At 33.9% G+C, this 12751-nt stretch overlaps 1 protein-coding gene across 1 annotated transcript; it reads left to right on the top strand.

Moving 5' to 3' along the window:
- Positions 5551-10360, top strand: LOC109718339. Its single transcript, XM_020244525.1, has 5 exons — positions 5551-6028; positions 8004-8160; positions 9043-9263; positions 9366-9539; positions 10125-10360. The coding sequence occupies exons 1-5, from the start codon at positions 5774-5776 to the stop codon at positions 10209-10211; spliced, it is 894 nt and encodes a 297-aa protein (XP_020100114.1). The 5' UTR covers positions 5551-5773; the 3' UTR covers positions 10212-10360.

The raw sequence follows: 12751 nt of genomic DNA, 5'->3' as shown, positions 1-12751 counted from the left end.
GCCTACTATTAGTAGCAAAATCCCATTGTTGCTACCAGTTTTTTAGTCTTTTGATCAACTCTTTTCATTATTTCTAACCATTGAGATTAAAAACATAACCCAGTGGGACTACTCAACCCTAGGCAACCACTCAACTCAACCGACTTAATATCATCTGACGCTACAATTTTTCATCCAAGGTAAAAACTTGATAGCAAAAGAGCGTTTAGTATTATAGTATTCCAGCCTAATTCTATATATATATATATAATAATATATATATATATATATATATATATATAATATATATATAATATATATATAGATCCAGCTATGGTGCTTGTAAAAGCACCAAGCACTGGTGCTTGTAGTTTTTATACCGTTAGATCTACTCCTCGGATCATTTTCACCATTAGATTATACTATCAACCACACCCACTCAACCCTAGGAGGCCCACATCATCCTAACCACATATCTCTTAATCCAATGGTTAAAAATCTATAAGCACCAATAACTTGGTACTTTTAAAAGTATAGGAGCTCAATTCTATATATATATATATATATATATATATATATATATATATAAAATCAATTCCGGTTCGAGTCGAGTTCAGGTTTGGATTTGGTATAGACAAAATCCATACCTCTGTTGGATTGGATTTTTGGTTTTTATATGCGTATTTGAAACTGTCTAGCACTTCATTCGAATTTGGGGTCGGATAAAATTTCGAATGTCTATATCCATTGACATCCCTACATTAAAATGTGATTCTTTTTAACATACAGTAAACACTTTTAGATATCGTATATGCACTGAGTTTGATTTAAGCTTTTTTTTTTCTTTTTTTCTTTTTTTTTTTTTGCAGGAGTAATACTATCTCAAAAATGTTACAAAGTGTTAAATTCACAAGAAGAGACTGATTTAGCAAGTTTAAAATAAAATTATACTTTGCCCCCTTTAATATATCGCGCGTTGAACTTAATCCCTAAAATGAAAATCGTGTGTACTTAGTACTTAACCCTCTTAGAAATTTACGCCATTAGGACTTAATTTTTTCTATTAGCGTGACATTATAATTCTCTCAAATATTTATTTTTAACGGTATTAATTTTAATATTGTAACCCTCTTATATATTTTTAATCTACAGGAAGGAACTAAGTGCACTTTTTTTTTGAAGTATTTTTTTTTATTTTTATTATCTTGTTGTGATTGTGGACCTTGAGAGGGCCATGGATGGTAATGACCTATTATTTGTATTTTATTTTTGGCTTAATTATAACCGTACACACTACACTTTGCCCTTTTTTTTATTTAGCCAAATTGTACTTTTTTTTTGGTTGCAAATATTATACTAAGCGAGATAGCCTTTGAAACCGATTTTGTAGCTCTGCTAAGAGAAAATGGTTAGAGTTAACAGGAATATATGAGAACTAGTTTATTTTCGCTAAAAAAAAAAAATTGATAGATGAGAAACAAGATATTTGGGGCATTTAAAGAACATGAGAACATGAGTTTGGTTGCATGTATTTACAACTATACAATAGTTGTAACTGTATGTAAATGCAAATTCACTGTTTGATTTTATGTATTTAACTCCAACTGCAGCAGTAGGAACTGCAGGAGGAAGTCCGACTGCAGCAGTTGGAACTACAACCAAATTGATCGTAGTTTCAGCTGTAGCAGTCGGAGAGAGTAACTTTAAACAAAATGTAAGCTTTTACCTTCTTAATTATTTTTTAAACAAAAAATATAATTTTTTATTTTATGTTGGAGGTAATTTCATTATCATATATATATAATGATAAAATTTTAAAAGTTACTTCTTTACTGCATGCAACCAAACAAATTATTTATAGTTACGACGCTTTTTACTACATCCAGCCAAACAAGATTCATATAGTTGTAACTACAGCATTTTCAACTACATATATCTTCAACTATACTGTATTTATAATTACATCTACCCAAAAGATAAAGCAACTTTCCATTCTTTTCCTCCCAGATGAGCTCTAGTCGGGGCCACCTTCTCTGTTAACTATGACCATGCTCCATTGATGGAGCTACAAGTTTTCATTTTAAAGGCTAACTCTATTGACGACATTGTTGGACTTAAGTATTGTGGGCCAGTTGAAAAAGATTTTAGAGTACAGTATGTACGGATGCAATTAAGTCTTTGTTTTTTTTATGGGCATCAATAGTTTTGTTTCTGTCCTTTCATTTGCTCTACTTCCACGTTGCCGCTTTTCTACTCCTAGCCAATCTGCCTGGAGGTCACTGACCGTCCTTAGCGTAAGTAGTAAAAGATTTGGTGGTTAATATTTGAGATTCTAAATTCAAATTTCAGTTGATTCAAAGTTCTAGTTTGTTGGTTTAAATGAGCCAGCATCCTGCTCTGTAGTGGGAGGTCATGTTGGGCCGAGTTTTGTTTGAAATAGCATGAGGTTGGGTGGGCCGAGTCATATTCGAAATGGCGTGATGCTGGTTGGGCCGAGTCACAATCAAGATCCGTGGGCGTTGTATCTATACACTTTAAGTAAATTGGTTGCGTATTTCTAACAGCTCTAGCTTTTGGGATTAATGGTTAGCGCCAACGATTCAACAAAGCTAAGTTTATTTTAAAAAGAATTAAATGAAGCGGTAGCATGCTATCTTTCTCTCTAAAAAAAAAAACCTACCTAGAGGTCATCTTATTTTTTGTAAATTTGAAATTTAAAAATTATACTTTTAATTCAAATTTAAAATTTTAATTTAAATTCAAATTTAAAATTATTTTAAAATAAAATTTAGTAAAAATATTAATATATGCAAGCATCAAAAATTTTTTGCCAAACAGTTTTAGAAAATCACTTTAGAAAAATTACTTTTATTTAAACTCAGCCAAACGCTCTACAGTTTTTCACCAAAATCAATTTTCCAAACTAAAATCATTTCTGTAGATATCACTTTTCCAGAATCTAGGCCAAACAGGCCCTAAACTACATTGCCATCCATAACTTGAGCGACCTCTAAAGCATTGCATCTATGCCCGCATCATTTCCCTTCACACGCGATTATTACGATATTAATGACTTTTGAGAAAATCTACGATGATATCTAAATATATGGGAGTAGAATTTGAATGGTAAAGATTACATACCTTGATTTTCATTAACCTATATTAAACCCTCTTAAAATTTTAATTTGATGCATTTAGCCTCTCTATGTTACGGTTCCATCATTATTCTGTTAGTTTTTTTTATAATTTATACTAAAAACGTTCTTAAAAAATGACAGAAATATATTAGTTTTTTCTAACAAATAAGGATAATTTGATTATTTCGCCCTCTTCATTAATATAGTTTTTTAAAAGTTAGAGAGAGAAAGTGAAAAAATTGTGTTTACAGAAAGCAATGCTACCGGTATACTCTAAGGCTTCGTTTGGTTCGGGTATAAGCAAGAACTAGTTATACCGGGAATAGATACAAATATGGGTTTTCGTAGAAATATGGGTTTTTTTTTTTTTTTTGGATGACAATGTGAGTATAAGCTGGAACTAGAAAAATTGTGTTTGGGTGAAAATGTGAGTATAAGGTGGAATAGTTAGTAATTATAAATAGAAAATAATGATATTATCCCTATAATTGAATTTAAATTTTTAAACTGAAAATTTTAAATTGAAAATCTTAACTTTTAAATTATAAATTTTGAAATTAGATTTAAAATTTTAATTCTCAAAATTTTAATTTTAAATATCTAATTTTAAATTTAAGACCAAATTTAAATTTGAAAGATAAAAATATCAAATTTAAAATTTGAAAACTAAATATATCAAATTTAAAATTTAAACTTTAAAATTTATAATTTAAAATTATAAATTATAAATTTTAGAAATTTAACTTTAAAATAAATCTCTCTCTCTCTCTCTCTCTCTCTTGTACCAGGGGGTGGAACAAGTTGTTCCACCCCTGGGTGGGAACAAGTGTTCCCACCTACCAAAAATCCTATTTGGATACAAGAGGGGGGATAACCCCTTATCCCCCATCTTGTACCCAATCCAAACACTACCTAAAATAAGATATACATATTACATCCACTCTATTCAAGAATTATTAATTTTTTTACTTATCACATTAACTTTTTTATTTTATTAAAAATTATTCACACGAGATTTTCTTCTTCTTTTTTTGTATTTTAGTCAAAAATTGATACCATTCACGAGATGGTGGCCTCACATACTATCCAAAGAAACCTATTTTTAATTTAAATTCTACTCTCCACTACTTCTAATAGAGAACTCAACATTGTTTGGGACCAAAAAAAAAAAAAAAAACCACCGGTTCGGTTTTTTCTTGATCCGGTCAGACCCGACTAGGCTTCTGGGCTGGGCTGGGCCGGGCTGGGTCTCAAATTTGGGTTGGGTTCAAAGACCAAATCCGTTCCCACAGGCCTAGGGATGTCAATGGGTATGAATATCCGAAATTTTATCTGAACCCGAAACCAATTGGAGCGGATATATTCAGTGCTAAATGGATATAGATTCGGATATGGATATCAAAAATAAAAATCCGACGGATATAGATTCGGATATGAATTTTGACTGTAGCCGATCCGAATCCGAACCCGAATTTATTTTGCATTATATATAATATACATATAATAATTTGATGTTATATTTGAATTTGTATTTTAAAAATTTAGATTTAATATAATATATTTTGAAATATTGAAAAAAAAATAATTATATCGGATTCAAATTTTTGCGTTCGGGTATGGGTTTCGAATTTTTGGTCAGCTTCAGGTTTGGATACGGATTTTTAAAATCCGTCGGGTTCGAATTTGGGTTCAGATCTCGGGTTTAGAGTTGGGTTCAGATTCTGGTTTTTGAAAATCCACTACATCTCTACACACGACCACTTCGCAAAGATATTATACCCTGCACTAAGTGTATGAGTACATTCATACACCACCCTTCAAATTACCATAACACTAAAATTAAGAGGATTTTGAGTCAAAATCTATCTTACTTGTGTTCTATATAACATTTAAATTTGAAAGAGCTACTGATTAAAAAATAATAAAATTTACAGGTTATTGTCTTAGTATATTTAATAATATTTATTTTCTGTACCACTGATTTTTGGAATCATTTATTAATGTCTTAATTGTACATAGATTTTTAAATTTTTATTTTTTATGCATAGTTACTGTAAATTGCATAGATTATATTTTTTATTTTAATATATTATTGATTGATAAAAAGGTGCATGGGAAAGTTATTTTATGAGTTCAATTTTTTAATAAAAAATGAAAAATAAAAAGGAGATTTCTTTCTTAAAATTTAGAAAATTTTTTCAAAAAAGATTATTAATTTGGGAATCAAACAAATAAAACAAAAATTTCCTCCAGAAAATTATTTTCTAGATTTTCTTTAACCTGAATTAGTTATTTATGTGCGGTGCACAACGCGTACGGATACACTGGGTTTATGGAATACGTGTATTGCACCCACCTCTCTCTCTCTCTCTCTACTTTCTCTCTCCTCCTCGCTCTATAAATATCCCTCCAAACGTCGCGCATTATCGCAATCTCGAGCGCAGCGTATATCGCACCTTCTTGTAGTAGAAGAAAGAAACCCTAATTCCACCCACCTCGCCCTTTCTCTCGATCTCAAAACCCTAACTCGATCCACCCCAACACCACCCCCCTCTCTCTCTCTCCCTCTAGAAGCGGCGATCGAAGGCCCGTTCTAGGGTTTCGCGAGGCCCCCGTTGAGGAGATTCCGAGTTTGGGATTGGAGATCATCGCCAAAAATGTCGGCGGCGGCGGTGTGTGGGAAGAGGTCGTCGCCTTCTTCTCCTTCTTCTTCGTCCTACCCCTTCTTCGACGAGCTCCTCTTCCACACCCCTCCGCCCGCCCCCAAGAGGCTCCGCCGCGCCGCCGCGGCGTCGGCGGCGGCGGCGTTCGTGCCAGCACNGCCGCCACAATCTTTGCCCTCACCCGTGGCCGATCGGAGGGAGAGCGATCTCGCGCAGCTCCGATCGCTTTTCCCCCAAATGGACCAGCAGGTGATTGATTCGTCCCGGGTTATCCCCTTAATTTGGTGTTTTCTTGTTCGAAATCTTGTTCTTTTTTGTTTCATTCTTCTTCCATTAGTATAATATCTTGCATATAATATGAGTTTGTGGGAAATTTGCAATCTTTATGATGCTTGATGAGACTCAACAAAGATTTATGTTGATGCGAGTCATATAAGATGTGTGAAATTGAGTTGAAGTGATATTATGGGTTAAATTGACATGCATGTTTAAGAATAGATATTCTGATCAAAATTTCTGTTCTTTTGAGACAGCAGAAGGCATGTGAGGCATTCTTCTGTGATTTAATATGTGTCTTCTCAATTTAGTTGGCTGAATTTTAAGATTGGTGACTTCTAGTTGCTATACAGCACTTCTAATGTTTAAAGCGGTATATACAGTGGACTAAGATTTTTGTATATGTTTGTTATGGATAATTATAATTATGACGCTGTTATCAAATGTATATGTATTCAATTGAAAAAAGGAAAGGGAATACTAAATGTTTGAAGGTTGGAAAACCTCCTTCTAGCGTTGTGTTCTTGTAGCTCAGTTATTTATAGACACCTTGGAGATTGAAAAGAACTATCATCTTCCCTGTCAATCTTAAGTTTGTCCTTGCCTTGAAGAGTTTGAAATAGGTTCTATTTCATTACAAATCTAGCCTGTATATTACCTACCTGAATAATTGTTCATATAAGGTTCACAATGAAAGAACTCTTTGATGAATATTATCTGATTGAACTTTTAAAGCTAAGACTTATTTCGAGCCATCCAATGAAAAGTGAAAACACAATGTTGGTTCAGTTTCAGTTTCAGGGCCTCAGCCGAAACGTCAAGCTTGGTTGCAGTTTATTTTGCATGACACTTGGCTGTGTTGTCATCGGTATTGTTGTTGACTATATTATTTAACTAGTTGGAGGAACATATGTTGATTGTCACGGCCTGTGAAAGAAGCTAATTACTAATGTCTTAACTTTGTCCAAATGGTCGAAATGAATGAATGCTAGATTTTTTTTCTTTTTCAGTGTATGATTACTACAGGAAGGGTTGTAACTATTTTTCTGCTTTTTTTGACAATTAATTCTTTACAAAAATAAGTGAATCGGTGTAACAATAGTTTGTGATCAGAAAACTTGTTCAACCAAGGTAGATCTTAGTGGCATCCTTTATAAATATTTTTAGCTGCGTTCTTTTGATCTTCCTTCATGGTCTAGCAAAATTTTGTTGCTGATTTTGATAGCAGCTGAAAGTTTTGAACTGATTGAAATTCCAGCTTCTTAATCATTGGCTGTTCCTATAAAGAATGCTGCTGTTAGGTGTTTTACTTTAGGCCTTGTTTGGATGTTGGATTAAGTTATCCAAGAATAACTTATCCGGTATAAGAATTTTCTAATATGATTGTAAGTAGGAAGTTTCATTTTTACTTCTTGACAGGTCTTACCATCCATAATTTGGTAGAATAGTATATTTCATCTACGAGGTGATCTATATTATTCTGAAAAAAATGACTTAAAGGCCGAATATGATATTCCATTCTAAACATTTGATCACACTTCTCATCACCCAAATGTATAGATTTCTTGAGGAAATCAAGAGGATATACCAAACATGATATTCATGCGTCTAGACAGGGCTTTAAGTTCTTGATTGATCACCACAATGGCTACTTAGAATTAACTAGCGGATAGGAAAACTTATATTTGCATCATGCTTCTTTAATCTAAACTATTACTGCTTATAGAGATTACACGAATCAGCTTGTGGTCTTGTTATATACTTCATGTGTTTCTTTGGTAGCTTGTGGCTATTAAATGCAGATGGACCAATTTTCTTGATGACTAATTCAATCTTAATAATGAATTCAACTCATTTTTTCTTTTGTGGGGTAATAAGCAAAATTATGATAGATAAGGGCTTCATTATTTATAAATATAGCTAATCAATGTTCAGCAAATGGTTTCAGATTCTTGAAAGAGCTCTTGAGGAATCTGGAAATGATCTGGATGTGGCAATAAGGAGTTTGCATGATCTGCGGTTGCAGTCAGCTGAAATCATCTTACGATCTGCTGTTTGCAGCTCTGAAAATGAAATGCCGAATAATAGTCCAGTAGCTACTGAAGGTATATACCAGTTCACATGCTTAGAAATTCATCTTTTATTATTTCTTTGGACTAGTTGCATTTATCATTCTTGGTGTATAAAAAATTTAGAGCTTTTGTTGTATAAATCAACCGTCAAGCCCAAAAAGCAGAAGCTTCAACTAGAAGTTTCTGTTGCTGTTGCACATTTGAGGATTTAGTAAAAGAGTTGTTTGTGCTTCTTCAAATAGTTCTACTTAAACAACACTCTTAGAGAAGCTCCTGCTGGCAACAAGTAGTTAGTTTGTAGATGTTAAATGTATATATTTCAGATCATTCATAGAAGTTTACCTATTTTTCCAGTGCTTATCTTATTAAAAAGAATGTAAAGATTGTTCCAAGTTCAATTGATATACTGTTTATTCTTTTCTTCTGCTATTATTTGCTTCTGTTCTGGAAAATATTAGGGCCAAGTATTATCAAATGATGGATTTTTTTTTTTTTTGTACGAAATGATATTTTAAGTTATTATTAGATAATTGAATTTGAAGTTCAATCAGAACAAGAATTATGTGATGCTCTCTTAGCTGTTTAGTTTCAAAGGTGGTAAATATAATGTAAGAAAACCAACAAGTTTCGAGCATTTGCTGGAGCGAGAAGCTGAGATGAGGTCTCTGCCTCAGAAGCTGAATCTTTGCTTGATCTGATTCTGCTACAGCTTGTGCAGAAGCACTTGTTCAGGATCTCCAGCTAAGCCAAACCTGCCTTTAGTGTGGTAGTCATGGTCAGTAGATTTGCAACTTTTCCTTTTGCTGTTGTTGATCCAGGGAAGTTATTTTTGTATACCATTGAACCTGCAACCTGAGTACTTGTCGAAGAATCGAATAATTCCATCTCATTGTGTTTTTTCCTATAACGGACCAGGCATTTCAGCCAATAATGGCGTCGATGTGGGTGCTGAAAACCTTCAAAACATAGAAGATCTCCCGAAAGATGGTTCCGAATGGGTCGAGCTACTTGTGAGAGAAATGATGAACGCATCGAACATGGACGATGCCCGGGCTCGTGCCTCAAGAGTGCTGGATCTTTTGGAGAAATCCATCGTCGCTCGTGCTGGTACCGAACTTATGCAGAGCTCTCATAAGGTAAAATTTTTTTAACACACACTTCAATCACAATTGAATGCCAAACAACATTATGATGTAGTCTATCTTTTAACTCTTTTTTTTTTTTCGGTTATTTGATAGGAAAATATGGTGCTCAAGGAACAGGCGGAAGAACTGCTTCGTCAGAATGCTGTTCTCAGGAGAGCTGTGGCGATCCAGCACGAGCGCCATAAAGACTACGACGAGAGAAATCAAGAGCTGCAGCAATTGAAACAGCTTGTATCTCAGTACCAAGAGCAAATTAAAACCCTGGAGGTAAACCCTTTTTCGTTCTTTAATCTTATCAGAAATCTCGTCTCCTTTCTTTTAATTATGCTGCTCCACGGGTCCCCAATTCTTTTAAGGAGGTTTTAGTTTGGTCCCCAGTTATTTTATGTGTTGCAAATGGGTCTCAATCCTTAATAAATTTCTAGGTGAAAAATCAAATAAAGATTCGAGATAGATGATGGGGTATTGCTTGGAATATTTATAGTCGAATTGATGGAGGAATTTTACTGGGAGGGTAAGAATATAAGATCCAGCAGAATGCGAGTGTTAGGAAGTAAATGGTAAAGATTACTAGCAGAAACTCCCCTAGTCCATGGCTTTTAAAATAGACGGCCATTTTCTTTTTCTCTCTTTCTCCTGTTGACACCTCCGCAACTTTTTATTGTTTTGATTTAGCTGTTAATGCAACGTAGCGACTCAAATCGTTCAACGAACGAAAGTTGAGTTTGTGTCACGATGAATAAAGTTAAAATTGGCCGAAACCTCGCTCTTGACCCGTTTTGCGCGATTGAATAATCCCTCCAGCAGTTCCTCTAATGGGAGATTATCCTTTGATTCTTTGATGCGCCGCAGGTCAATAACTACGCGCTTGGCGTGCATCTCAGGCAAGCCCAACAGAGCAGCTCCATTCCGGGCTGCTTCCATCCCGACGTCTTCTAGAGATGTATTTATGGGGTTGTTGGTTGCTTCCATAAGCAAGTATTGGGCTATCTTTTGTCTATCAGGTCCCTTCTTTCTCCAATGGTAACAACAACTTCTCTTTCTTTGTGGAAAAAATTCCTAGTCCTTATATATTTTGTGTTATGACTTGTGAGCTTTAAAAATACAAAAGGTTAAATTATAAGAAAAGCTCACTCGCACTTTGTGCGTGAAAATTTGCATCAGTTACCACCCTACGCTTTATCATCATCTCAAATAAATCCCAAAAAATTAAAAAATTGGCACATCATGTTGTTTCACATCTCCCGGATAAGTATATTACTACTATATATATATATTAGCTAGTATTTTCGATACTCTACTACCTCATACTCATTACCCTATTGATACTTATTGTTATTTTTATAATTTGTAACTCAACTTGCTAATACCGTCAAAATCGATATTTTATTGCGGTATTTATTAAATTTATGTTTACCTATTGCAATACTTTTGAATAATTTTATCAGCAAATTTATTTATACAAGATGATAAAGTATAGGGTGGTAATTGAGGCAGCTTTTAATACAGGGAGCTTTTTATAATTTAGCCAGAAAGAGAAAAAGTCTAGCTTGGTGATAGATAACAGAGCAGTAATTGTTATTAGCAGTGCATATGTAATTGAATCTTGTTAGTATTTGTATGTGTAGATTTGGTAGGCTCAGTAATTTTAATTTGCCGAATAGATTCAAATTGGCGGAGCTCCCATCGTGATCCATCCTGAATAGGGCAGTAAATGTGAACCAAAAATAAATTTGGGGCAGTAAACTGTGATTTTTTAAATCCAAAAAGGAATCTGGAAGAGAGTCTGTGAAAAATTAATTCGTCTCGAATCCGAAAAATTAATTCGTTTCGAATCCGCTCTGCCAAATCTTGCCCAGAATCCATCCCGAATAAATATTTAAATAATAAATAATTTTTATTTTTAAAATATTATTTGTTTTAAGATATTGGTTCTTTTGGAAATAAATGTGTTTAAAAGAGAGTTTGTTTTCACTGTACTTTTATTATTTTCAAAATTTATTTTTTTAATTAAAATAATAAAAAAGTACTTTTATATCTAATTTAAGTTTAAATAAAGGCCAATTTGCATAAAAAATTCACTTATTTTGGACTTTTGCAAAATCGGGCCACCTTTTTCGTTTTTGCAGATTCAGTCCGCTTTTTTAGCAAACTGATAAAAATACCTTTATTATTTTTTCTTTTTTCTCTCTCTCTCTTCTTCGTTTCTATCGTTCTTTTTTTTTTCTCGCCGGCAGAGCGGAGGTGGAAACGGTCCGTCTCGCCTCTCACCCTCATTCTCTCGCCCTCGCTCTTGTTCTCGTCCACGCATCCCCCATCTTCTTTGCCTCCAACCACGCCAAGGCCGCGCCGCGACTTTTTTTTTTTTTTGCTTTTTTCTTTTCTTTTCTTCTCCGACTCTTCTTCACTGTCTCCGACGACGACGCCTCTCTCGTCCTTCCCTGCCCTTCTCATCTCTCCCTTTCCCGCATTCTTTGCCGCTTTCGACGATAATGCATCTTCGCCAGCGCCGACGTCGACACCGTGGAGGTCACTGCTGCGCTACAGGCTCGGAGCGGGGGTCCTTAGCAGTGTCGTTGCCGGCATCGTTGCTGTTGGCAGAGAGGGTGACAAAAAAAAAATATAGAAAAAACAGAAAAATAAATAAAGTTAAAAAATTATATAAAAAGAAGGATGAAGATGAAATTGCATCGTTAATTACAAAAAAATTATAAATTACACTACTTAAGATGTAAACTGCCGCTTTAAGATAAAAACTATACTCTTTGAACGAAAATTACACCTTTAGGTAATATTTACACTGTTTTTATTCTTATTGCACTTTTTCAGATGTAAACTGCATTCATTAAAATAAAAATTATACTCTTTACACAAAAGTTGCACTGTTTTTCTCTTGTTGCACCATTTTTTTTCTTGTTACACCATTTTTTATCTTAAACTAGACCATTTTAAGAGATATTTATACTCTTTCTCCTCTTGTTGCACAATTTCTGTGTAAACAAGAGGAGAAATAGTGCAACAAGAGGAGAAACAGTGCAACAAGAGAAGAAACTACACTGTTTTAAGAGATATATATACTGTTTCTCCTTTTGTTGCACCATTTCTGTGTAAACAAGAGGAGAAATAGTGCAACAAGAGGAGAAACTGCACTGTTTTAAGAGATATATATATTGTTTCTTTTCTTGTTGCACTGTTTCTCCTTTTGTTGCATCATTTCTGTGTAAATAATAAAAAAAAATAGTGCAACAAGAGGAGAAACAATGCAATAAGAGGAGAAACTGCACCCTTTTAAGAGATATTTATACTGTTTCTCCTCTTGTTGCACCATTTCTGTGTAAATAAGAGGAGAAATAGTGCAACAAGAGGAGAAACAGTATAAATATCACTTAAAAGGATGCAGTTTAAGATAAAAAATAGTATAACAAGAGAAAAACAGTGTAACTTTTGTTTAAAGAGTGTAATTTTCATCTTAATGATTA

Source organism: Ananas comosus, linkage group 12 (assembly GCF_001540865.1).
Source record: "Ananas comosus cultivar F153 linkage group 12, ASM154086v1, whole genome shotgun sequence".
Taxonomy (NCBI): Eukaryota; Viridiplantae; Streptophyta; class Magnoliopsida; order Poales; family Bromeliaceae; genus Ananas; species Ananas comosus.
The sequence above is the reverse complement of the archived record's forward strand: the minus strand, read 5'-3'. Positions and strand labels throughout refer to the sequence as shown.